The 27,919-nt window shown below is 38.8% G+C and overlaps 1 protein-coding gene across 7 annotated transcripts in view; it reads left to right on the top strand.

The window, feature by feature from the left end:
• The first annotated feature begins 7,326 nt into the window (after positions 1-7,326).
• The window catches only part of HACE1 (HECT domain and ankyrin repeat containing E3 ubiquitin protein ligase 1), a 52,801-nt gene continuing 32,208 nt past the window's right edge, over positions 7,327-27,919 (top strand). For 2 of the 7 annotated variants that reach the window (XM_069804947.1, XM_069804946.1), the window contains exons 1-10: positions 7,330-7,520; positions 12,049-12,103; positions 13,338-13,427; positions 15,211-15,315; positions 16,710-16,785; positions 17,060-17,191; positions 18,333-18,415; positions 20,830-20,926; positions 23,420-23,521; positions 25,929-26,035. In XM_069804947.1, the coding sequence (XP_069661048.1) occupies positions 7,445-7,520; positions 12,049-12,103; positions 13,338-13,427; positions 15,211-15,315; positions 16,710-16,785; positions 17,060-17,191; positions 18,333-18,415; positions 20,830-20,926; positions 23,420-23,521; positions 25,929-26,035 (923 nt within the window). In that variant the 5' untranslated portion in view covers positions 7,330-7,444. Of the gene's footprint in view, positions 7,521-10,416; positions 10,655-12,048; positions 12,104-13,337; positions 13,496-15,210; positions 15,316-16,709; positions 16,786-17,059; positions 17,192-18,332; positions 18,416-20,829; positions 20,927-23,419; positions 23,522-25,928; positions 26,036-27,919 lie in introns of all 7 variants that reach the window. The other 5 variants (XM_069804948.1, XR_011328442.1, XM_069804951.1 and 2 more) reach the window with 5 other exon arrangements.

Here is a 27,919-nt window from a genome sequence, read left to right as displayed (position 1 = left end):
GACACTGACCACTGAGATCACATTACTACTACCTGGTTTGCTTTTGGGTCTCCACTGGATTTTCTTTCCTTGAATTTTTATACAGTCACCAACCAGAGGAGTTGTTAGACTTCGGGAGATGCTTTTGCTTGTGGACTTCTTCCTGCTACAGTGGAAAGAATAAGGCTTCAAAGCTGAAAATGCCCATCAATATGTCCTATCTGTTTCAGAACGTCTCGGCAAGTAGAATGAGTTTGTACAAGAAAACCTGAAATAGGGTCAAAAAATGCAGGAGCAAAATTAGTCAAAGGGTTCTGCTGACGATCTTCCCTGATGAATCAGGGAAAAGGGTCTTGTTTTACCTAGTCTGATGAAGCCCAAGCTGTTTGGCTGGATAGCAGACCTCATGAGATAGGTAGTGGAAGACCCTGTAATTTAGGTCAAGGAAGACCTTGTATTTAGGGTTGGGAGACTGCATAGCTTATTGCTAGGGAAAGGAGTCAGGTAGTGGGTATCCTCCTTCCCTTCTTTCCTGAGCAGTTTGTGACAACATGGAAGGTAATAATCATTGATTCTCTCCATTCTGTGTCCCAAGAAGAACTAAGAAAAAACACAATAAACTCAAGCAACTCTGGCTGAAGTAAGAGCAAGAGCTTATGTTGTTATCTCTTCACTGCTTACCTGCTCTCTAGTAGCATTTCTGCCCTGTTGAATGCAGATAACAGTGGACCCAGTGTTTGACTGTAAAACATTCTCTATTTAAAACAAAATTTACTAAGGCTTTTATATCACTGCTGTAACAATCCTTTAACTTTTGAACATGCATCCCTGAATATATTTTGCATTTAGCACTGAACTAGAAACTGAATACATAAAAATTTATAACATTTTGCAATTGATTGCATACCCTTAATGCTTTTGTTTTGTTTCAGCCCTTTATTTTGATGCTTTTAAAAGATGCCACTAAATATGTTCTGTGGCAGTGACGTACCCTTGAAATATCATTGCACTCACAAGGGTCTCAAGAGACATTAATTTAGCAAGGACATACATTCTCAAGTTTCTGTGCTTTACTCCTCTTTGGTTGTTACGATGAGCAACAGCAATCAATGGTTGTTGTTCACACATGTTGTGGTCCTACTATTAGGTATAGCCAGAATCATACACACACAAAAGGAAAGGGACCTGAAGAGGTCATTTAATTCATCCTCTACCCTAGTAAGGCCATTTAGAAATTGGAGTAAGCTCTAATCTTAGCCCCCGAACAACCTTGGAATAAAAGGAAAAAGCACGGGATATGCTCACAGAACATCACTGTTTAATAGCATACTAATACTGTTTGTTTCTATTAGCAGCGTCAGCTGCCTTTGGCAAAGCTGAATGTAAAGTGATGCTGACTTGCCTATAGAAGTAGACCGAGGAAGGCAGAATTGCATTATACTGTTTATTTTACTTAAATAGAACTCACACACTAATTTTCCTAAGGAAAACTTAAGTACGGAGACATTCTATAGTTGGTACTTTTTCTTTCTTAATACCAATGAAATAAGAAAAAGACAACTATAGAATGTTTTGGACCAGTAGAGGTAGACTGTGACACAGGATGCATTTCAAAACTATGAATAACATGACGACACCTCATTTATATCCTCTTGCTTGTTCCATTATCTGCCAGAAGGAACACATGATAAACTCAAATTGGGCTAACATTTTTTGTTGAAAGGGCTCCTCTACTCCATCAAGTATTTTTAGCAAAATAAATCACATTTTTTCTCATAATATTTTAAAAAGTACTTAATTTTTGTGCTCTAAAAAGCATGTATAGGACCCATTTTTCATCTTGCACCCAAGCCTCCACACTTAGAGAAAGTGTTCTGTACCAGTGCTGCAGGTGAATATTGCCCTGGCAACAATTCCATGCAGGTCTGGAAAGGAAGGAGGAAAGTGTGGCAAGATCCAGCTAGCAGAGCCTGTGAACAAGGGAAGGAGAAAGCATTGTTTTGGCAACACAGCTAGGGATAGGCACATTTGCTCTTCTGTGGAGATCAGCAAAGGCATCCTCATGGATTTAAAAATGCCAGACCAGAGCACATACTGTTGCAGGTAAGAACTGTCATACCACATAAGGCCAGTTTGGCTTCTTGTGCTGACCATGACGGGTGATGAATACGTCCTCTTACATCTCTTGCATGCTTACGGAGTTTATGGAACAAGGTGTGCGCAGTGTGATTCTTTACCTGGTTTCCACACCCGGCTGTGGAAGTCTGTAGTTCAGGAGCTGAGTCAGGTTGCACCTACACCCATCATGCTTAAAATCTACTGATGACCCAGTACTCCATGAACTGTTTAATTTTTGTTGGAACACACTTTGCACCCTGGCCTCCGCAACACATTTGTTTTAAGCTTGTTGCCTGTTAACTTCATTTCCTAGTCACCTTCTTGACACTGATAAGATTTTAAGATTTTATAAATCTTTATCATGCCCACTTGAATCCACCCTTTTCACATGCAAGAGTCCTAGTCTTGTTTGTTTTATCTCATAGACAAGCCATTCCACATCATTGACCATTCTTCTTGTTTCTCTTCGTAACTTTTCAGAGGTAATAAAACCTTTTTTTCTGAGCCAGGTGGACCAGACATGTGCACATAATATTAAAAACATGTAAATTTTTTCTGGTCTTAATTCCTTTTACATGTTACAGAGCTATAAACCCAACAGTTTTAAATACTGTCATTCGTAATTATAACTAAAAAATACTCTTCAATCATCAATAAAACAAAGACTTGAGAAAACAAATGGGCTTTGCAACATCTTGAAAGTTGATATTCAGACTCCCAGATCAATGGAGACAATGAATTCCAGTGCTGAAGGTCTTTTACTGTGTATGCCATGCCCTCTTAGCATTCTCCAGATATTTTGTTCGACTGACTTTTACATGGAATACTTCAACTGCTATCATCTACCAGGTGAGTTCAGGCTGTCATCTGGATACCCAGGAGCTTTCTGAAGATCAGGCAGTGTTATTACATGTTGGAGTTTTTTTTTAAGATATGTAGGCAGGTTAGCAACCTGTTTTCCTCCTCTGAACCTCCATTTGATTTCTGTTCTTTTTTTTCTCTTAGAATTCAAACAACTACTCTGTTTTTATCTGCTGTCTGTAAACCAAGTCTTATCCCTAGGAAGCACAATCTCCTTTCATTCATCATTGGAGTGTGTTAAATTCACAAGTCTTGTCTGCATAATCAACATCTCAATTACCTTTTAAAAAACACTGTGAAAAATAAATCTCATAAAAAGACTGGAAGCCATCTGATAATTTCTTAGAGAGACTGGAGTCTAGTCACCACATGTCTAGTAGATATTAGATTGAGACAGGATCTTATTGATGCAGGACACTAATCTTCCCTCTTTTTTAAAAATTAACTTCTTAAGATCAAAAAAGTAAACCTTAAGAAGTTAATTTAAATTTGTCGCATGGAACTAGGTACTGCAGTACACCAGATCATTTCTAGTCTAGTACAATATTCCATATAATGCTAACCAGTAGAAACATACGTCTAACAACTAACAGTTCTTAAAACTGCATTCAAATAATTTTGCTGAGTGTCCTGGTTTCAGCTGGGATAGAGTTAATTTTCTTTCTAATAGCAGGTATAGTGTTATGTTTTGGATTTAGTATGAGAATAATGCTGATAACACACTGATGTTTTCAGTTGTTCCTAAGTAATGTTTATACTAAGTCAAGGATTTTTCAGCTTCTCATGCCCAGCCAGCAAGAGGGGCACAAGAAATTGGGAGGGGACACAGCCAGGACAGCTGACCCAAACTGGCCAAGGGGGTATTCCATACTGTGTGACGTCATGTCTAGTATATAAACTGGGGGGAGTGGGGCTGGGAGGGATCGCTGCTCGGGAACTAACTGGGCATCAGTCGGTGGGTGGTGAGCAATTGCATTGTGCATCACTTGTTTTGTATTTTCCAATTCTTATATTATTACTGTCATTTTATTATTATTGTTATTATTATAATTATTATTTTCTTCCTTTCTGTCCTATTAAACTGTTCTTATCTCAACCCATGTGGTTTACTTTTTCCCCCCCGATTCTCTCTCCCATCCCACTGGGTGGGGGGGAAGTAAGCGAGCGGCTGTGTGGTACTTAGTTGCCAGCTGGGGTTAGACCATGACACTGAGAAAAGAAAGTTGTTAGCTAGTATCTCATTTATACATTAATGGTAAAGCTTCATTTGTTGTTAAGCTTATTAGCATTTTCAAAATAGAAAATTTGCACATCAGAAATTAACTTATAGAGTTCTTTTTTACAATGCTGTGGGTATTTGGAACATTTATTTTTGAAAAATGGAATAGTTTTTTCTACATTTTCACAGAATTCCATCATCCTTTGCTACAACATTAGAACTCATTGTATAATTTTATTCCTCCTCAAAAATTCTGTATTTTCACTTCAAATTATTCTCCTTACATTTTTGATTTTTTCATATTATGTAAATTGCTTATTTTTGTGATTGGGGATTCTTTTTCAAAGAATGTTCAGTGTTACTGTGATATAACTAATAAATATCTAGCATTTTCCACAGAATTTTAGGAAGGGACTCCAAGGTGGTCATGCAGTCATGTCTTCATCCCAAAGCAAGACCAGTAAATCTACATCACTCCTCTCATATGCTCCTCTGGCAAACTGTCTAATCATATGTCTCCTCAGACAATCTATTCTACTATCTCTACGGCTATCAGGAAATATTTTTCTAGTATCAAAGCTAAATCAAAGCTCCAAAGAATTTGAGGACAGTTAGGGCCTTCCTGAGGCAGATATGACTTTTATGTGTTCAGTTGTTGTATTGGGTTTTTGTGGCAAGGTTTTGGTAGCGGGGGGCTACAGAGGTGGCTTCTGTGAGAATCTGTGAGATGCTTCCCCCATGTCCAACAGAGCCATTGCCGGCCGGCTCCAACACGGACCTGCTGCTGGCCAAGGCCAAGCCCATCAGCGATGGTGGTAGTGCCTCTGGGAGAACAGATTTAAGAAAGGGCAAAAGACGCTGCACAACAGCTGTGAGAGAGGAGGACATGTGAGAAAAACAGCCCTGCAGACCCCCAGGTCAGTGAAGAAGAAGGGGGAGGAGGTGCTCCAGGCGCCGGAGCAGACTGTTTCCCGTGGGAGGGACTCCCTGCTGGAGCAGGGGAAGAGTGTGAGGAGTCCTGCCCCTGAGGAGGATGAAGTGGCAGAAATAACGTGTGATGAACTGACCGTAAACCCCATTCCCCAGCCCCCTGTGCTGCTCGTGGAGGTAGGTAGAGAATCTGGGAGTGAAGCTGTGCCTGGGAAGAAGGGAGGGGTGGAGGGAAGGTGTTCTGAGATTTGGTTTTATTTCTCATTACCCTACTCTGGTTGATTGGTAATAAATTGAATTAATTTTCCCCAAGCTGAGTCTGTTTTGCCCGTGACGGTAACTGGTGAGTGATCTCTCCTGTCCTTATCTCAGCCCATGAACCCTTTGTTATATTTTCTCTCCCCTGTCCAGCTGAGGAGGGGGGAGTGATAGAACGGCTTTGGTGGGCACCTGGCATCCAGCCAGGGTCAACCCACCACTGTTGTCTTCTGTGGTTGTCCGCTCCATGAAGTTCTCCAGTGTTACTATGTCAGTATTCAGCAGTCAACACATCATTTGGCAAGAACTGCAGTTGTATTATCTCTTTTTGTTTGCTTCTGAAACTAATTGTTACTAGCTTCGTTCAGTGTCCCCTGTCTGACTGCAGAGAGTGAACAATAGATCCCCATCTCTCCTCCCCATGCCACTCATCATTTTTCCACTTCTACTATTTCCTCTCCAGTGTTTCTTTCCCAGACAGCAGAGTTGCAACTCAGTTCCCACTTGGATGGAAGCCAACGCACATCTCTTGATGGTCCTTGTTGTCCTTTCCAAACCTTTTCCAATTCTTAGATCTCTCTTCTCCAATTTATCCTTACAGGTCAGAGTCACGGGAACATGTTACAGCATTATCTCACTAAAACATTGTACAGAATGAAACAATGAAACCATTACACAGAATCAGATCACAACAGATCCCTGTGGATTCCCACACACTTCCTTGCATTTGGAAGTAGATTATTAACAACTTGTTGGGCTATGATTATCCCACCATTTTTACATTACCACTTTACAGCCTTTTCATGTAACCCATACTTCCCAGTCTTGCCAAGATTACATTAACACCTGAAGCATCATTAAAGCCAAAATACCTGACATTGAATGCTTCTTCACACTTGTGTGTGTATGTATAATCCTGCCAGAGGAAGAAATGAATTGATAGACTCCTGCTGGCAGTTGTTTCCTGGCACAATTCTAGGTGCCTACAGTTTTTGTTCTGGCACTTTTGCTGCACAGACTTACTGATAAATCCCTGGGTTTTCCTCCCTCGCACCTACATTTGCTGTTTTCAAGCCCCACCAGTCCTTCAGGAGTCCATGTCAGCTAGGTCTTGACAAGTCTTAGGAGGGAGTTCATGAGGCGCAGCTCACTTGAGAGCGCCTAACAGATCTTTCCTTAGTCTATTCTCAGAGTGTAACAATTTCTCCTTGGATTCAAGTGCTTTATCTGCTTTGTTGTAGTTGGGAGTGACAACTGAAACACAAAAAGAATTGATAAATAATTGATGAACATTTGTTCTTTGCTTCTCATGTCTTACTCTATGTATTATTGCTATTATTAAATGCTGCTTACATTTTTTTTTAGGTTACAGTTCCTCCATCTTGCTTTTCCTGAGCTTACTTTTAAAGTGCTAGTAAAGTCCATCACACTTTTCATCCGTGCTACATGCTTCCTTCTTCATTTTCAGTAACACCTCAGGCTTACAGGTCCCAGAGTTTGACTGGTGAAAACCCCTTCATCCCTGGCCTGGGGCTTACTCTCATCAACACTGCAGCCTGGCTGCAATTTCAGGCCAGGGATGACAGCAGAGCTGCCCCATGCTGCTCAGCTGCATTTGCCAGGCGCCATTACGGCCCCTAGCTCGTAGGCCCAGGAAACGAAGGCCTCGAGGCAACACTGGCAGGACCACTCGGGGAAGGCGATTCCAAAAGGCGGTCCTTTTTTTTTTTTCTTTCCAAAAACTGTAACAAACAGAAGTTTAAATGTCCCTATACCACAGGTTTTTGAAAATTTATCCCCCCCACCCCTTTTCTTTTGTCCCCTAGGAAAAAACTAAGCGGAACGAAACGCCGCTACCGCCGCGGCCTACGCCCCGCGCGCGACTCCTGCTCCCTCCGCAGACCGCCCCCCCCGCGCATGCGCGCAGCCACTGGCCTCTGCGCATGCGCAGTGGGTCGGGGCCGGCGGCGGCCCTGGGAGCCTTCGCGCCGCTGCCGCCGCCGCCGCCGCCATGGGCTGAGGGGAGAGGCGGCAGTGGCGGGGGGGGAGGTCAGCGGCTCCAGGCTGGGCGCCCCGAGGATGGAGAGAGCCATGGAGCAGCTCAACCGGCTGACGAGGTCGCTGCGCCGCGCCCGCACGGTGGAGCTGCCGGACGGTAGGAGAGGGGTGGCGGGGCGGTGGCCCGGCGGTCCGTCCCGGGGCCGCGGCGGCCTCCCTGGCCCGGCCATCCCCCCTGGCCCGGCCATCCCGGCCCGGCGGGGGTGAGCCGAGCCGCGGGCCGTTGCGTGGCTCCCCCCCGCCCCCGGCGAGGCGACTCGGGAAATGGAAACCGGCTCCCTCCCTCCCTCCGCCTCCCAGGAGCTTTTTTTTATTTGTAACGGTGATAACAACAGCAGCAACGGCTTCCCCGCCCTCGCCCGTTCCCCGGTGTCTCGCCGCCGGAGGACGCCGGTGTCTGTCACAGGGCGGGGGGTGCCCCTGCCCGCTGCTGCCGCCCCTGGGCCCGGGCGAGCAGGTGGTCTGGGGTGCTGGACCCTCTTTATCCGGTTTTATTTAAATCCTTCATTAGGTGCTTCGTCGATGGCACACTAGTGATGACAAGTCTTTGCTTTTTTTTTTTTTAATATTGCTGAATTTTGTTTGAAAACGTGTTGTAAGCCACTGTCCCTGGTCACAGCCTGATTTTTTTGGCTGTAAGCTACTTCACGTGGGTGCTAGCCACCCAATATTGGGATGGATTTGAAAACACAGCTTCAGGCTCTTATGGCAAGTAGTTTAGTGGTCCAGCCACGTCCAGCTTTTGGGAGGACTACCTCTGCAAAAGCTTTTGGATATGCAAAAGTTTCTGTTCTTGTGAGTCATGTGCTGTTATTGTACTCTCTTCAGGGTTTATTTTTATGGACGAGTCTTTGGCTGTCTGTCTGCCAGATTTCATCTCCGGTGGTGGAGGAAAGGGAGTAATATTCTGTTTTCCCTATGCACTCCCTGTTTGGACTTCCTGGCTGTTACATATGGACTTCCTCCTACACTGAGCTGCTACAACTTTTCCTTATTGTCACCCATCAATGGTTTTGATGTCTGTCAGTGCAGCTGCTCATAAGTTTCACAAATTGACAGACAAGTTTCAGATGGATTTTGCTGCTGCTTGTAAGCCCTTGAATGACAGCAGCAAAAACTGACTTAATACTGTTAACGTAAGCTCAGACTTACAGAAATAATGTAGTAGCACCAGTTTAACTAATTGATGATGGTAACATGAATAATGCTTAGCACAACCTATGCCAGTTGGAGCTGCTTTAAATTTACTGCAGTACTAGTGTAGGCAAATTCATTCCGAGTTTGAGTTCAGCTGTTTTCTTCCCATCTTGGGCATTATTATCTTACATTTCAGAGGTAATTATGTCTGTGGTAGTGCAAGTGTGAGCCCTGTGACCTCTGGAACAAGTACTACTTTTGCCCTGTAGTGGAGAAGGAATGTCAATCCTATGTATTCTTTAAGAATTACATGAAGCAAATCACAGCTGGACTGAAATAAGGAGGTAAATGGACTTCAGGCTCTGAACTCTCAAATTACATTCCAAGAAAACTTCCTTTCAATGGCCATCTAACTCTGGGTACATCTTAGCTCATTACATGTCTTCTTTCTTGACCTTGGTGTTTCCTAGGTTCATGCAGACCTGCCCAAACTCTTCTTGAGAAGCAGGTTTTGGTTGTAGTGTTTTGCTCCAAACATGTACTGGCAGGACCAGCTTAGAAAATACCACCACCAGTCTAGTGTGTGCTGTGTCTGACATCTTGAATTGTGATTTTTTTTTTTTTCCCCCCTCCCACATACGTTTGAATAGCTTTAATTTGAAAGATACATAGTTTACCTCTCCACCCTTAAATGAAGAGTCATAGTACTCTCTTAGGAAATGGAGATGTATGTTTGAACTTCCTTATGCTGAAGAAGGCACTAAATCCAGGTATTTAACTTCCTTTGCATGTGCTGTAGCCATTAGGGTATTATATGGATGGTGCTGACACTTCTTTAAGATTGTGATCTCTGCCAAATTCAAGCCAATATCTCTTACAAAATAAACCAATAAGTATATCTTTTCAGGGCAGGCAGGATTCTAGATGATGAATCTTAAGTGATTTTTTTTTTTTTTTTTTTAAAGCAAGCATTAACACCTGAGTCCAATGCCAGTGAATACACTAAGCTGACCTTGCCAGCAGGAAATAGTATTAGTTTTTTCATCACTCTTCTGAAGTACGCTTCAGCAGGTGTTTTCTGGGAACTTAAGAGCTTGACACAAATTTCTGGATTCTACTGTTAAGGCTCAGTGCATGAAAACTAAGTTTTGCAGCCCAAAGCTGTAGGTTTTAGGCTCTTTGGCTCTGACTTGGCATTTTGGGTGCTTTCTTTTGTCTTTGGATATTCATGACTTGAAATGCAAGCGAGTTAGATAACAAATAAGTTATGTGAGTGCATGAGGCATATAATGCTTTTTCTTTCCCAGGTGTCATGTACTTTTATTTCAAATCAATAGGAGTTTGTTTATGAATAGGGATAATATTTACCAAAAATAGGCACAAAAGCTCCTTAGTTCCACACCCTTTTAATTATTTCTGTACAGACAAACTCTGGGAAAATCTGCATATGCTCCACATTGTAGATTCTGTTAATAGAATAGCAAAGGGCTTAGTTTTGTAACTACACCATAAACACCTTTGGTGGTCCAGCTACACTTACATTTAACTATTGTCTTTTTCTAGATCACTATACTTGCAATATAGTTTTTTTCGGTCTCTTCTCTTTAATAGGACATGAGTGTGGAAAGATGCAAGGATGTCATGCTTAGATTTAGTTGGCTTTCTCAAGTTCTGGTTTTTTGTTTCAGTTGCAGAGCTTTGTCTTCCTGCCAAGAGATGTGTGGAACAAGAGCTTAAGCAAGAAATTTTTTTTCATTTGTATATACTGGGAGCTAATCATGGATACATTTTTAAAAAGTGATCAAATCTTTTCTACAATTTATCTTTATCTAGCATCTATTTAATTTTATTTCCAGGACTCTCCCTCTGCATGTGTCCCCTCCCTCCCAGCTTGCTCCTCCTGCCCCAGCAGTCAAATTCTAGCGGTGCATGTTGGAGATGGAGTTATTTGATGCCCACACAGCTGTGCCATAAGGAACAATTTATAGACTGTTCAAACTCTTGAACTTAGTGATGGTTAGAATGACTCTCTGCAGCTTTGAAACATCATTTGGTGTTTTGAGAGGCATGTGGCTCTTCCGCCACGCGTTCGTTGTAAGCAACATAGATTTTTTTTTTAATTTTTGTAAATAACAGAATTAGTGATTTGAATTTGAACATGATTTATGTCTTTTCAGTGTTCAAAGGTAATAATAGATTAGCATTGCTTCTTTCTTTTGTTAGTTACAGACAGGCTGCTTCAAATAGTGGGTAGCAGCACTAATCTTGGATCACTGTAGAATAATAATAACAAATAGCATAGCTGCAGCATGATAAGGGTTTCTCTGACTCCAATTGATAACTCTTGAAGACTTCTTTGTTTAATATTTGGTAAATGTCAGCTTGCCTATCTAGTGAAAGTAGTAAATATATAGAAGCATGGTATGTGGAAGATATGAGGAGCTATACTTGTTTGGGACTGTTTTAATTCTTATTCTGATTGCTTTGTAACTTTGGTATTTGGATCAGTTAAGATGGTGAGGAAAGAGTTCAAAATATGTTTTACGAGAACATTCCTATATTTTCATATCTTGGAACCATATACCTGGGTCTCAGAAAGTGTAGTCCCTTCTGTCATAAGCTGATGTGTATGTGAAGAGTCTGTAGAGATTGTACTCCTAACAATGGGTAATTTGCTTTAAGCTAGAAAATATAATCATTATACATCAATAATAATAATAATTATTGTACATTAATATTAGTAATTATTATACATTAAAGCCTTTTAAGTTTTGTCAAATTCATCCTTTAAAAATAATATTTTACTCCAGAAGGTCTGTAAGTGACCAAACAGGCACGTTATACCCATACGGTGTGCTGGTACATGCAGCACTAGTACTGACAGGGACTGTATAGTTGAATGTCAGTCTGTTCCCACCATTGACTTGGATCTTTGTGTTCTGGCCTTTTTTCATTGCCTTCACATGTGGAATATGAAACTGACTAGGAATTAAGATGAAATTTATTGCATTCAGGTATTCAAGTTTAGAGACAAAAATGAGTGGTTGTGGAGTAACTTAGTTTAAAGAAATCACTTTTACAAACTCATAGGTATCAGGACTATGGAAATCACCCTGGAACACAGGAAACTTCCTTCTTTTTAAAATAAGGGGGTTTTTTTGTTGTTAATGCACATTTCTTAAATATTTTGACTCAATTAACAGAATTGTCAATTTAAAGAAATTAATGCTCCATTGAAAATTCTGTAATTATTACTTTGTAAAAGAAGAAAGCCACATTGAAATTTCATGTACTGCAGTCCTGTTAACTACCTCTTCTAAGTATGGTGGCTTTTTCTTCATAGTGAAACTTCAGGTATGTATAACCTGCGTAAAAAGAATGACCTATTGAACAATGGACACTTTAAAAGGTAAATCAGTGTTGCTAGATGAATTTATTTTACATAAAAGATTTCTTTATGATAATGGAGTAATTTAATTTCTTCACAGATAATGAAACTGCTGTCTACACACTAATGCCGATGGTTATGGCTGACCAGCACAGGTGAGAGCTTCTTTAAATCTCTCTCTCTCTCTTTTTTTTTTTTTTTTTTTAATTTCCCTGAAAAAACAGCATGTTTGCTAGAGTTGTAGCTGCTAGAGCATTCTCGGGAGTTCTGCTGCTGAATTGCTGAGATATCTTCTGTAGCTGAAGTTAGTCACTGACTGTGTGCATCCCAGCATATTCCCACCTCAGAAACCTGTTTTGTTTTATGCCATAGACTGGAGCTGGGATTTGTTCTGTTGATGAACATAGAGAAATTTGTCCTAGGATAAGAACAAAAGCATTGTTTTGTAACTGGGTTGTAGCGCTGTGTATTTATTGATGACATAGAAGCTCTTAGTCTCATTAGATGTCCCAGAAAGACATGGAATAAGAGTTGGACAATGAGATTGATACTTCTGGGATTCCTCAGATGAGCAGCTGTTTCTCTTACCCATTTGTCCCCAGAGTGGTTGGGACCTGGGGGCTGTATAGTGCCAGCTAAGTGGTGCTACCTTCTGATGAGTTTTGTAGGCAAGCAGGTAGTAACTCTTACTAAACTGTAAACTGTTTATCTAATCAGGATAAACATTTGTTCTGCTATGTAGTACCTTGTTGAGATTGTGTGCAAGAGCTTTAAATTAGGTGATCAGCTCATTACTGGAGATTGAAATCACTAGTTCACTTGTGGTTTTCCCTATTTTGAAATATTTTATCTTCACTAATATTTTATCTTTACTAATTCATTAGGACTAGAAGGGTCCTATATAAATTTCTTATCCTATTGGCATATCATGTGTCCTTCTACTTCATCATGATGATTTCACATACCAGTCATCCTTCTGAACTTTGCCTGTGTTTGGGAAAGCTGCTGGATATCTGATTAGGGAGTCTGTGTTGACATAAGGAGGAAAACGGGAATTTAAAGTTTTGAAACCAAAGCTATTACTATGCTTTTTTCCATATTTGTAAAGAAGGGATTTGGCCATCTCGTCTAATTCTTACTAGTTTACATCTGAAACAGTTGCATAGTGTCAGCAGTTCATTTTTTATGTACAAGTAAGAAGAGAAAGAGTAAAAGTACTGTTAATATGCAAATGCTTGAAAGCTGTTGGGTCTCTTGTTCAGAAATCAGTTGGAGAGAAAAGAAATTGTGATCAAGTAAGAAATAGAATACTTGTGTACCACTTACAGTATATACTTTGCTTGGATATTGTGAGCTATTTTTTAATTAAAATTATATTTCTATTTGAAGGTCTGTCTCAGAGCTGCTATCAAATTCAAAATTTGATGTGAATTATGCATTTGGACGTGTGAAGAGAAGTTTGCTTCATATTGCAGCAAAGTAAGACTTACTTGAGTCCAGTCGAGAAGTTAACAATGAAAGTATTACCACAAATCTAAGGCACCAATGTAAGCTGGAAAACTCTGTAGTACCAGTTAATGTTTTGTTTTTACACTTCCTTTTTGTATTTTGTTTGTTCTTTTAGCAATGTGCCTGCCTCATGGAGAGGACAGGTTTTGCACATGGTATCAAATGGCTTTCCAAATTCTAGTGAAGGAAGTCTTGGTTGATACTTTTTTTCCTTTCTGTGAAGAAATGTAGCCATTATGTGTATCTTGTATAGCTGGGTTACTCTTGCCTTTGTAGATTGTCTGCAGGTGCTGCTTGGTTTTAAAGTATTCTAAAACAGTGGGAAGTAGTTGGATGTTCAATGGGAAGCAGCTGTTCCAAAGTACTTCATGTGACTATAACTTGGCCACTCACTTCTAATGATTTTTTTTGTATCCTAGATAAAAGACTTAAGTGCAAATTTCAAATCCGTGACCTAGATTGTTATTTATGTAGCTCTTCAATGGGGATAAATCAATATTCCCAAGAAACATCCAGATTAACATAACCTTAATAGAAATGAGCCAGCTAGTTTTTGAAATGGCCTTTCAGGAAACTAAACTTTAAACTAATGAATGAGTGCTCTATATTTGGGTCCCTTTTAAATATCTTGAAAGTTCTTACATTTAAACTGTTAAAAAAAAAAAAGGTAAAAATACAAGAAATAGTAGTAGTAGTGCATGTAAATAGCAGGTATTTGGGTACAATAAAGGTAGAACTTCCAGCTTTCTAAGTAGAATGTTTTAGAAATATCTGTTTCCCAAACATTCCATCTTGGAATTATATGCTGCTTATGTAAAGTTTACTGAAGTACTTAAAGAAAAAAATGCAAGCAAATTTTTAGCATACATCTTGGAAGTATCTTTGAAAAGCTGTATTTATTGATCATAAACCCCAAGAAATTGTGTTACACTTAGTTTCTGGATTCTCTTTTATCTTGGCTAGTTGTTGGGTCATTAAGAGGTCATCAAGATGCTGTTTTTGCAACTTACTGTACAGCTAGACTTCAGTTTCTTTGGGTTGTGTAGCGGTTCTGTCATTGGGAAGACTAATAACAATGGATAAGCTGGTTGTGATGGATACAAGAACACTATATGTTTATCCTCCCAATTGGCTCTTCCCCTGGAAGAGTTCAGGGGTAAAATAAACATATAATGCAAAGTTTCTGTGTTCTTGGTGACATTGATTATCCTGAAGAGCTGCTATATTATGAAAAGTAAAAAGGAGTTACAGGTTCAAAACAAATAGCAAAGAAAGATTTGTATGAGTTTTGGAATTTTTCTGATATTTAAACTTTTAAATGTAACTTCCAGACACTGAAGCGTAACAACAAAAAAAAATACACTGGAATTGTTATTTAATGGAAAATTTAGTCCTGTGAATAGATTAAAGATGAAGGACATGAGAGGAAATAGTAAGCAAAACATTTTAAACAGTTTACATTTTAAACAACTGGCAGTCTTAAAGATTTACTGTTGGGTTTTAAAGTCACTAAAATCATATAGGAGGCTAGCATCTATTCATTAATACAAGTTATGATCAGTCAGTTCTCACTGTATTTGAGTGTCTTTAGCTTTGTGTAACTTGAACTATGAGGGCATAAAATATGGTTTAGCGTAAAGATTTTTCTACTGAATGTAATCTGTACATAGTGTTGCTGTCGTCTTTATGTCAATGTAGATTTGGTTTGTAAATATTCTTGTTACAGTTTTTCCCTTCTTTATTTTGTTCTTAGCTGTGGTTCAGTTGAATGCCTTGTTCTATTATTAAAAAAAGGAGCAAATCCAAACTATCAGGATATTTCAGGATGCACACCTCTCCATTTAGCAGCAAGGAATGGGTAAGAAAAAGTTTTTAAAACTCTTAAAAAGGTTTTGTGCATAATGCACTTGAGCTGACATGTTCTGTAATATTTTTGCAAAGTTCAAACATAATACTTTGGTTTTCACTTTTGAAAATATGGGTGGCTCACAGGTAATGTGGAGGTTAAAGTTCATAATTTGCATATTCAGAAAATAATTTTTTGTAAATAAGAAGTTATGTCTGAAGTGCCAATTTCATTGCCAGTCATTTTAGTGTCTTCTGTTAAGCAGGAGCCTAATGATTCTTACAACAGTGATCGAACAAGGGATGCATTCACCTTCCAGTTACCTAAGTAAGAAAAGATTTCTAAGACACTGGAGGACACTGGAGGGTTTGGAAGTGTTCAGAGATTTCAGATTTTTCTCAGATAGTGTCTCCAAAGAAATTCTTACTACAAGGAAAGGAACACAAAGTTCGCCTGCACAATATTAGGAGGGGAGGGGCAAAACAAAACCAAAAAACCAACCCAAAACCCGAAACAGTGAGCAAGTCCCTTTTTAAGATCTTTTAAGGTCTTATTTCTTGAATTGTAGTATGTGGAAACGCACAGCTGATAGTGGTAATGCTGTCTTTTTCTTTTTAGAGTACGTATGTGTTACAGTAACTGAATTGTATCATGGCTGGTACTTCAAATGAGGAGGAGGTAGTGTTTAGTGGCTTTTAGGTATGTGGGAAGAGTATTTGTAGGAGCAGGGAGTAAGAAGCAGCCAAGTGATACATGATCAAATGCAGAAATACACACAGGAGACAGTTATGTGGAAAGGAGGCATAAGAAGGTGTGAGACATACCAAATAAAAGGGAAAAGTATGAATAAGCTCTTAAGAGTAAAGCACCTGGAGCATTAGAGTGTTAAAAGACCAAACAAAACATGAAGCAGGAAAACCACTCATACTTTCATTAAGGCAGTTCTTGTGCTTGCCAAAGATTTACATAGTGTTACAATGGGTGTCTCATTAAATAATGATTTAGTAGTGTACTGTAAATGTGTTCACTGAAGTGCAGAGATGATGATGAACTTCATGGATTTTCATTAGCTGAACTCTAGCTTCTTGTCTTGAGAGTGCAGTTCATGCTGAGCTGAAGCTGTTAGAGCAGTGGTTAAGTACTTCTACACTTTCCACAAAAAACATTCAGCTACACAACTATGTTTTTAGCCCTGTGCTGTCATGTGCTACCCTTGCTCTGTGTGAGTGTCTGGTGTTACTGATGATCACTTCTCTTTTTACATGCTCAGTACCATACTCCTTATGAAGTAAAACTACTCGCTGTGGTTTGTACAATGATGAATTAGAGTGAGTGGAGCTCTAAGATACTTGGGTTTTGTAAATGATTTTCCCTGGCTGGGTTTTAATGTATTCTTTTGTTTATAGCCAGAAGAAATGTATGAGCAAGCTGCTGGAATACAGTGCAGATGTCAACATTTGTAATAATGAAGGTTTGACTGCAGTAAGTTCTACTGATTATCGTGGTGCTCTTAAAATGAATGAAGAATTTGAAGATTCTCATTTCTTAAGCTTCTGCCATCTTAGAAGTAAATAAACAAAACTGCTGTGTGTCCAGTGCCCTTAAGAATCAAAAGATATGATTGAAGTACCTAAGCATGTGATGGCATTATTCAAAGCTTCTCATTGTGAAAATGTTGACAATACTACAGTCAGGTTTTAAACCATATTTATGAAATATCATTGCTAAAGGAAACATATCATCATTTTGTACTTAGATTCATTGGTTGGCTGTCAATGGACGAACAGAATTGCTTCATGATCTTGTTCAGCATGTCAGTAATGTAGATGTTGAAGATGCAATGGGACAGACAGCCCTTCACGTAGCTTGTCAAAATGGACACAAGACAGTAAGTTTCTAAGTTTTATTAACACATTGGATTTATGAAGAATTGGGTAATGCCTCAATGTTGTTGCGTGTGGGTTGTTTGTAAACTTCAGGCTAGTCATGTGCATGATAATGGTTAGAAGTGTGAAGAACTCTGTTGTTTGTCTTTAGTATTGACTGCATACAATTCCATGGGAACAATTAATTTATTCTTGTGGAGATGATTGATCTCAGTGTTTATGGGAGTTTAAGTAACTTACTGTATACTATTCAGCTGTTCTGTAGTACTATTATTGCATTGTTGATTGCAGGTTTTGATATAAGGTTAAACATTTGAAAATGTTCTTCCTTACTTTTTAGACTCTGTTTGCTTCATAATTGTACCAGCTACTATGTACTTTTGAAATCTGAAATGATCTTAATGTATTGTGAATAAAAAATGAACAGAATTGGTTGGTTAGATATTTAACGTTGGAAGTAAACAAGTTCACATAGACTCTTCTATGGATCTGTGTGAATAATTTTTAGGCCTAGCCTTGCATTGCGGCTGACTGTTTACTCTCAGAGTACAGGTCTGGATGCTTTACTTGAAATGCTTTACAGCCATGTAGAGTCATACAGATTGTCTCCAGGACTATTCACTGTTCAAAAAACCCCTATCTTTCTACCCAGATCCTTTCTGTTGTCATTGACAAACTGTTATCTATAGACTTACCTACTTTATGTGACTGCAATATAGCAAAAGTTGTTTGAGAGTCTGCTCAATGCTTTCATATTTTAGAATTTGCTTACTTATTTCTTCTATTCTAGTGTGTGTTTAAAACTTCAGCTTGTGATAAGACTGTTTATGGCTGTCACTAACTTGAGGTTTACTTCTCTAAAAAGTGTCATTTTCCTTTTTAAATGGCTTGTAGTTCCAGGGGTCTTTGGGATTAGCTGAAGTTCAATAAAAGGCATTGTTATTAAAATGGGAAGTTCAAAGGAAGCTTTATGAGTTCTGACAGCCATGATTTTCCATATAGTGTTTAGGATTTTGAATTTGAGATTCATTACTGAAAATTAAATCCTTCAGTGTAATTAGACATGCATGACACTAAATAGTTGCAAGCCAATAGGCTTTTTTGTTGCTGTTTTTCTAATGCTGGTATTTTCTTCTGTTCTAGACGGTGCAGTGTTTGCTAGACAGCGGTGCGGATATAAACAGGCCGAATGTGTCAGGGGCAACTCCACTCTATTTTGCTTGCAGGTTATATATTCTTAACTTTTGAATACTGTGCTAAAAGTGAAATCTATTTTTTTCCTGCCTTCTGCAATAACAGTGATCAGAAAGCACAAAATTTAAGGAACATAAAAGCTGACTGGTGTTTAATCTTGCCCCGTGTTTGAATGTAGTTTGGTGTCTCATCTAAATACTTATCTTACTACCACAGGCTTATATATACCTCTTTTTAACCAACATGTTAAACATGTAGGCATGCATGTTCTAGCATGAGTCATAAATCAATGACTGCTGAAAAAAATGAGATCTATCAACTTAGATTATTTTGAGTAAATTAAAAAGGCAGCCTTTTATAAGGCAAGCTTGACTATTCTTTAATGTACGTTATGGTATTACAGTATACATGAAATGTGCATATATGCCTTAAAGTTAGAATGTTGAATTGAATTTGTATTGTTGCTTTGATCAGTGCTGTTTTCTTCACAGTTTAGTTTTATTTCAAAACTAATCACATATGATAAATGACCTTTTGTTTTAATTGGAGTGTTTTTGCTATTTAGTAGAACATTTACAATTTTATAATCCCTGTGCTTTGGTTTCAGGTTAAATAGTTCACTTATGATTAAATGCTAATATAAACAAAAGGAGAAATGGACTGACCTGGTGGCCTGCCAAGAGTTATGTTCTGGGGAGCCCTGGTCTCTGGAGCTAGTGTATGCTGACTCTTGGCAGTTGAGAAGAAGGGAAGTGGAGAATAAATAGCTGCTAGCTAATGGAATGCCTTGCTGCTTGATTTAGGGACTGGTATTGGCATCCACTTTAAAAGAAATAAGCAACTTGCCTTGGCTTGGAGTTTTTCAATGAGAAGGGAATGTGTTGCAAGTACAGCGGTGATGTTCATCTAGAAATTAACAGTTGGAGCAGCTGGCAGGGTAGAATGAACAGGGTGCATAGCAGAAGCCAATGTCTCCTTGTCAGAAGTGCCAATTGGTGGTGCTGCCACCAGGGAAGAAAGGTTACAGGTCCCTGATGACAGGGAGAGCAGGATGTGGTAGCAGTGGCTGGTGATGGCTGGAGAAAGGGTATTGGTGATCAAAGTCTGACTGAAACCCCTGTTTATTCGAGGTGTTGGGTTGGGCACTTAGTCTAGAGAATTACAGTGAAGAGGTGCTTCAAGTAGGCCACTAGTCTTAGCTTCTTTCTGAGATCTGGTAGCAGACTCTGAATGTTTGTTTGCACTGGGGCAAAGTCTGGTGCATTAGATTAACCTGTTGGTTTCCTGGGCTGGAAGGAACTGAGAACTATTGAGAGACCAGTGAAGCTGCCTCTTGCCCCTCAGCTGTTGTCACTTTTCCTGTGTCCTTCCTGAACTGTTAGTGCAGGCAGCCATGATGAGTTCCAGGACAGCAAATATTCATATACTTTTGTGTGAAGGGTGCGCAGCAAACTAGCTTGTGATCTAAAACTTCATTGAAAAACTTTGTATCCATAACCTTAGTTGCTATGTCTTTTGTATCAGTCTTTCACTTCACGGTCAGATACTTCTGTACTACACTTGTCAGTATATGCACTAAATATTGGTGAGAGCAATAGTCAGCTAGTCTTTCAGCGTGTTTTTAATGAGGTTAACATCTAATCACTGGTACCCAATTTCACATTTTCTTCATAAGAAAGGGTTTTGGAAAGTGTATGCTGTAGGTGTTGAGGGATATAGATAATTTTTGGTCTTATTTTTTTTCTAGGCAATGATGGCCTGTTGGAATAATTATTTGTGAAATTCTTGACTCAAGGAAACATAAGTGTCCTATCCAACCTATAAATAGATGAGTGAGACTGAAATAGACTCTAAGTGGAAAAGTAAAACACATCACTATTCACATTTAAAGGCTAGGCAAGACATTCACATGTATTGGTTAAAAGAAATTAGAGCCAAGAGTGATGTATTGAACTCTTGTGCAAAAAAAGATGTTTTATCAATTAAAAAAAAATAAAATCTTACTAATGTTTTACTGATGGTTAAAGCACAACTACGTTATTTTTTTCCCCCAAATCTGGCAGGAGTGAGCAAAGAACTCGGTGAAGAAAACTTTATCTGTGAAGTAAATTAGGGTGTGAATTGAGAAAGAGCTCTTTCTTTGCAGGAAATGCCGCTCATATGTATTTATGAGGCTAGGCTAAGATGAATAATTTCTGAATAATGAAGGTGACTCCGGCTTGATAAATGGGCCGTACCTAACTTTGTACTGTACTTCTGCAGTGGCCTTGAAAGGTAGTAGAAGAATATAAGTGGCATTATCTTCAATCCTGTGTTTCTGCCATAACTATTTGTTTTCTCTTGGCTTATGTTGGTTTTGTTTGTTAGATGCAATAAAGTCAGATTTATCACTCATAGTAGAGCATAAGTGCTCTATTAACTCTTTTTCTTCTCTTATTTTGAATAGCCATGGTCAGAGAGACACTGCACAAATTCTTTTGATGAGAGGAGCCAAATATTTACCAGACAAAAATGGTATTACTCCACTGGATCTCTGTGTACAGGTATTGAGTTAGCCACACTTTTTTTCTGTGAACTTCTATCACTTAGTACAGTGTCACCTGATCAGTGTTATCTTTTTTTATTTTTAAGGCCTTTGAAAGATGGTAGTCCTTTGGTGAAACAGAAATGCAAAAATTTTTTTTTTGCCATTAAATTGATCCTACAGGCAGGTTCCCAATTTGTACCCTTTTAAAAGTCTATAACATCTTTAAAGACTTTGCAAGATTGGCACTGATGAGAAACAAAGAGTTTACAGAACTCCATTTGACTAGAAAGTTTGGGAATCCCTGGTGTAATGGTGATAGACTCTGTTTAGGTGTTTAACTGTTAACAAGTAAGAGGTAAAGGCATGCAGAAAGGAGTGTTGTGTTGTTTTTTTTTTAATCTCAATTAATAGATTTTCTTTTCTCTTGAAGAGATATTACTAATAAAAACAAACAAAACTTACATGGTGCTGACTTACTTTTTCAAAGGCATTCCAAATACTCTATCTGTATGAGGAACAAAAGTCTTAAGCATTTTCAACTACTGTGCAAAACACAGTCTTTCTTGTTTGATACCAAATATTGTTTGCACTGCTTGCTAGTGTGTCTTTTCTTGATTTGTGAGCACTTACACATTTTTCTGTAGGATCAGTTTAAGGTCAGTGTGTAAATAACAATGAATGAATGAATGGAAGCTTTTGAACCTTTGCTAGTAATCAGCAGACTAGAAAACTGTGAACTGGATGCTAAAAAAAATAGTCACTGCACTTAGTGGACATCACATTATCTTGGTGCATGTCATTAGTTTGGCAGGTTAAAGTTGAAATGTTCAAATTTTTTGCTGTACTAGCAGTTTGTTTTAATCTCAAGTTATTTAATTTCTGAAGACTCCTCAGGTGCCTAAGACCCGCAGTTGAAGTAGCTATGTGCATATGGTAGAGACTGCTGTCTCCAGTACCTGTGGGATATTTTTGGAATGTTTAACTCTGAAAAATTTATTTCATAGACTATCTGTGGAAGGTCTCGATCAAGTTAGGTTACTTACAGCATTTCTTTTTGGGTATAAGGAACCCTAGTAAGTCCTCAACTCTGGTTGCTCAGAAGTGCCAGATCACTATACTGTCTCACTACTGACTCAACTGTGAAGCTCCGAGTCAGATTTTTTTTTTCTTTATTATGGCAAAATAATTTACCATTACCATAAAACCACATGAAGTCTAGTCAATGTTGAGGCTTTCTGCAGCCACAGACCTGTAAGACAGTATACTAGTGTGTACTTAATGGTACTATTAGTTTTTATGATTAGTGTTTCAAATGTCTGCTTCAGTCTCCAGTTTTACAATCCCTAGGGCACCACTTTATACATCAAAATTCTGTCAACTTTTTTTAGGTATGAGTAGTGACACCTGGTGTTTGCTGTTTTGTAGTGATGATCTTACTGTGTTCAAGGTCATCTAGTTTACAAGTTCATGATACTAAATAAAAAAAAGGAAGAAACAAAATATTTTCTTTCCTTTTACATCAAGTGGTTTATTCTTTGCTTACAGGTCTGCTTTTCAGAGTAGATACATGTTTTTAGACGACTGAAATTACAAATTCATATACTTTTTGCCAACATGGTATTACCTTGATTTTGAAGAGCTGAATTCCATTAATTCTTGCAGATTCTGTGTGGTTTTAATTTTAATACTTAATTTCTTGGCACCAGGAACAATTAAACGAATCTGCTGTCACTGAAGCGAGTTATAAACTGTCATGCAAAGAGAAGGAGGCTCTGGAGTTGCAGCATTCAATACATTACATGGTCATCTCTCCAGTGTAGAATTTGATGTATATTCAGGTGTTAGGTGCCTGCTTAAAAATGCAACTGTGTTAAATAAGAGTTGTTACAAATAAACCACAAATTCAAGTTATGTTGTTTCCAAAAAACCTTTTTCTCAAAAGGTTGTGAAGTTAGTCTCAGCTGTTGATCTCGGGCACAAGTGGAATCATACTTGTGTATTGATTTTAAAGTTAAATAACCCTTTCATGGGTTTATCCTATTTCTTCCTTTAACAAGACAGATTTGTGCTCTATGAACCTTTAGGAAAATATTTATTTTGAAGGATTAGATTCTGGGTGTAATTAGGTAGACGTGTGTCATCTATCAGCAACGGGAAGAGAAGCTAAATATTGCACTGTTTTTAATCTCTGGTAAATTGTTAGGTGAAGTGTTAATTCAAATGCAACTTTGGCTTTCTAAGTAGGGAATTGTTTCAAAAAACAGAATGGAGCAGATACATGTGAGCTGATACACTGAGAGAATTTGATTCTGTCATCTTCCAAAAGTTTTGTGATACCTAACTTTGATATGTTATTGAATTTCAGTGTATTTTAGGATTGGATTTCTCCATGCAGCATTTAAAAAAAATAAATTTGTAATCCTCAGTAGGTTTTAATGCCTATAATGTTATAAACACTAATTCTAATGTTTCTTTTAATTAAAATGTTTTTTGAACTATTGCTTTTTAGGGTGGTTATGGAGAGACTTGTGAAGTCTTAATACAATACCATCCTCGACTTTTCCAGACAATAATTCAAATGACACAGAATGAAGATCTACGGGAAAACATGGTAATACAGTATTACATGTTTTATAGTTGTCTGTGTTGTGGAGATCTGATTGCTTAATGCGAGTGTCCTGCTTAGAAGATATTACCAGCAGTTGACTGTCAGTACCACAGTAGTTGAGATGTATTTTTCTTTCCCCTACAGAAAATGTACAGTGTTTTAAACACAAGAATTCGGGATTAAATGTAGGATCTATTTTAATTTAGTGTTCTAACTTTGTGTATTTGGCAAAGTGATCTAGATAGTCTAAGAATTGAAAGAGCAGACTTGTTGCAAGCTTTGATACAAAGGTGCTGGTAGAGCATTCTGTATATACAATTACTTTGTGTAATGGGGCCTATTTTCCTTCATTTAGTGGTTATCTGCAGATACCTGTTTTGGGATGTGTCTCAAGGCTTGAATCATCTAGAATGGACTTTAACATTTGGAGTATGAGCACTCATCTGTATGAAGTTGCCTTGTACAATTAGAGTGTAAAGACTGCAGCCACAATTTCATTTGGTTATTATTACTGTAGATTAAACTATTCTGTTCCTTTTTCAGTGGTTTTTCTATACCTTGTTTCTTTTATTATTGTGGGGTAGTGCAATCTAAAGCACAGAAAAGAATTTTTGTTTCTTGATTGTGTAGGGGGAAGGAAGCATGGGGTGCTTTTTCCCCCTTCCAAATCTAGCTAGCTATAAGTTTTTAATGTATTGTTTGCTTGAAAATAACTGCAAACAATTTTACAGACTGTAAATTAAAAAAAAAAAGAATAGATTTAGTAAGGTATTGACTGCCACTTCACTGAATTTGGTTTGCTAGATTTTTCAAGTTTTTATTGTTCTCTGTAATCCCATTGCTTCCACTACAAGGCTTGAGAATTTATAAGTCTGTATAGAAACAGTGTTTAAATTTCTGAGACAGGGTTGAGTTTTACAATGTAAGATGACAGAGAGGTGAGAATTCTCAAAGTATATGTTAGAAGCATGGGGAGGTGATGTAGGTGATTTCAAATAAAACAAAGAACTAAAACCATGGAATAAAATAAGACTTCCTACATAAAGGTAGATGGCAAAGCATATTATGGTATATTGTAGAAGTGAAGGTGGTAAGTGAGAAAAATGTTTTGTCTGTCTGAGTAAAGGTGGAGGTGTGTGCAAAAACAAGATCTGAATGAGAAGCTATGCAAAATACATTAGAAAGTACCTGGTATAGTTGTGCTTCATTGCCAAAATGGAAGCATATGTTAAGTGTGGTTTTCTTTGGCCAAGTCTGAGCTGTTCTGCCCAAAGTCTTGGATATTGACCAGTTCTTATTATCTGAAAGTGGTGACATGAATAGACTGGGTGTATGTTAGAAGTCAGGACTCACATATTTAAATGTTCTTGACAAACTGGGAAAACTATCAACAGACTGCAGGGAGAAAGATATTGCCTTAGCCATTTGTAGCTAGATTCAACTGAATCTTGAGGAAAAACTTTCACATAGTCGAGGACAGTGAAGTATTAAGAGATCAGTTAGTGAAGCTGCAGGGTTTCCAGAGAGGAAGACATCCGAAAACAGGCAGGCAAATTGGGCAAGCCAGTTTGGATCACAGACACAAGTACTCGTTGCTTGGGGCAGTGTTGGACTAGATGACCTTTATGAGATTCCTTTTCACTCCACCTTTCTACAGGAGAAGGTGAGAAGGATTACTGAACTTTCTGAAAGAGAGATGAGGGAGTAAATGAAGTTACGATAGGAATGCATGAAGAGCAGTGCCACTGAAGAGTTAGTTTATCTGCAAAAAGATGTCTAGGCTAGAGAAAAGTGTAGAACAAAGGAGTTGAAGTCAGGGCACTGTCTGGGCGTTTGCAACATCTAGTCTTTGTGAGCCAAGTGATGGTATTAGTAAGAAAAAGGACAATTTTGAGAAGAGGGTAATCATAACAATTATTGATTAGCAGTGTATGACTTCTTATCCAAGGAAGGATATTCGGTATCTTGAGCAAAAATGAAGGTGGCGAGAGCAAACTCTAGGATCCAAGGTTTGTTTACACTGTGTAATAAACTGAGTGAACTGGGGAGACAGGTAAATTATGCAACTCAAAATATGCTCGTAGCTTTCAGAAGTTGAAAGTGTATCCCACTAATTTTTCAGATGAAAATAAGTTGTTCTTATGAATTAATAATACATGGTTAAGCATTCAGTGTTCATAGCGTTCTATGTTATATATCCTGTAGTACATACATTGATGCTAGAATGTATACCTTTTCAGTAATCTTTGTAAATTACAATGAAATGTTAACTGAGGTTAGATTAGACATTGGACAATATAGATGTACATTAATATTGCTAGATATTAATGCTTGGGTGATAATGTTCTAAATTAAATGTTGATCCGATGCTCCATGACACTATGCAATTTCTTTTGTTTTCATGTACCAGTTGCGGCAAGTTCTGGAACACTTGTCTCAGCAGAGTGAAAGCCAGTATCTTAAAATCCTAACAAGTCTTGCTGAAGTTGCTACAACAAATGGTCACAAACTGCTTAGGTAAGTGTGAGACCATCATAAGTAGGTTGATAAGCTACCTGGTAGTTAGTGCCACTTAATAGTTTTGATAATATAAACTATCTGATGCTGGGCACATGCTGGAGTAGGTGGATCTCAAATCTGATTCTGTATGACAGTGCTTGTTTAGATCGCTGTCTTCATGAAGACTTCAGGAGAGAAAGTTGGTGTCCTTGTATAGCTACTGGTGCCTAGAAGCTTGAGTTGCAGAGAAGGGTATTTTTTTGTTTGGTTAGTTTGGCTATGTCAGCTCTAGGTAGGGTGAAGCTTTTTAGCCAACTATCAATCATTGCTTTTTTTTTTTTCTCCTCTCCTTTTTTCTTCTCTTCCACATCTTTACTTTTCTGCATGCTTTCTTAGTATGTTTGAGGAGAGTTTTGTTAGTTCAGACACTTGTCTCCTGTTTGGTGGCTGTGATTGCCTTCTGTGGCTACTAATATATATAAGACCAAAAATATCATCTACCAGTGTGCTGTCTCAGCAGGGCAAGAAACAGTTACTTGGGGAAACATGTAAAATAGGCAAGCATATTTTCCTAGTATGCTTTCCTAGTTTTTGTGGAATCTGAGGGAGTTAGTGCAAAATGCCTAATCTGTAATCTGTTGGAACACCAGTAATGTTTTATTGTTTTCAAAAGCTAGCGGAATTTGCTCTAACCTTTATGCTTTACTATAAGCCAAGAAAAGCTCGACATGACCCAACAATGTGCGTTTGCAGCCCAGAAAGCCAACCATAACCTGGGCCGCATTGAAAGAAGTGTGACCAGCAGGTCAAAGGAGGTGATTCTTCCCCTCTACTCTGCTGTTGTGAGATCCCACCTGGAGTACTGCGTTCAGCTCTGGGGGCCCCAACATAAGGAGTCCTTTGACCTGTTGGAGCGAGTCCAGAGGAGGGCCACGAAGATGATCAGAGGGCTGGCACACCTCTCCTATGAAGACAAGCTGAGAGGGTTGGGCTTGTTTAGCCTGAAGAAGAGAAGGCTCCAGGGAGACCTTATAGCAGCCTTCCAGTACCTAAAGGGGACCTACAAGAAAGCCAGAGAGGGAGTTTTACAAGGGCATGTAGTGATAGGACAAGGGGTAATGGCTTTCAACTGAGAGAGGATAGATTTAGGTGAGATGTAAGGAAGAAGTTCTTCCCTGTGAGGGTGGTGAGGCACTGGAACAGGTTGCCCAGAGAGGTTGTGGATGCCCCATCCCTGGCAGTGTTCAAGGCCAGGTTGGATGGGGCTTTGAGCAACCTGGTCTAGTGGAAGGTGTCCCTGCCCACGGCAGGGGGGTTGGAACTAGATAATCTTAAAGGTCCCTTCCAACCCAAACCATTCTATGAAAATCTTCACTGAAAGAGGTCAAGAGCTGGAAAGCATGAGTGGAAGTTCCTTACTAATATGTTCTGGATGGCTTGTTGGAAAAGAGAGGTTTAAGAGAATTCTGGAACCAGAGAGGCCTGTCAGCATAGGTTGTAGAGGAATAAGACTTTAAATGCTTATTTTCAACTGGGGCTGGGGCACGAGGAGCCCATCAGTTAGATGGAGACTATATAATACGTTCTTCGTTCTAGGTGCTTTTTTTTTTTTTTTTTTGCTTTTTCTTCCCTGTCAGTCTTGTTAAATTTGCATGGAGCTTGTAGATAGGAGGTTAGAGCTCCTAGACAATGCTAGGAAGTTCATGACACCATTAATGACAGTCTTGTTCTGATGGGTGTTTGCATCAGTGAATGAGCAGAAAAGACTTAAAAAGTCTGGGGTTAAAGTACATAGACATATTAATGTCATTTTTGCTGCTGCAAAGATAACTTTTTTTAAGAACTTCAGCTGTTGTTGGGCTTCAGTATGTAATCAGCTTAACTTGTAACACATACCTTTTG

The sequence above is a fragment of the Haliaeetus albicilla genome, chromosome 17, assembly GCF_947461875.1.
Source record: "Haliaeetus albicilla chromosome 17, bHalAlb1.1, whole genome shotgun sequence".
NCBI classification, from domain to species: Eukaryota; Metazoa; Chordata; class Aves; order Accipitriformes; family Accipitridae; genus Haliaeetus; species Haliaeetus albicilla.
Note: the sequence above shows the minus strand (reverse complement) of the source record. Positions and strands in the feature narration are given on the sequence as shown.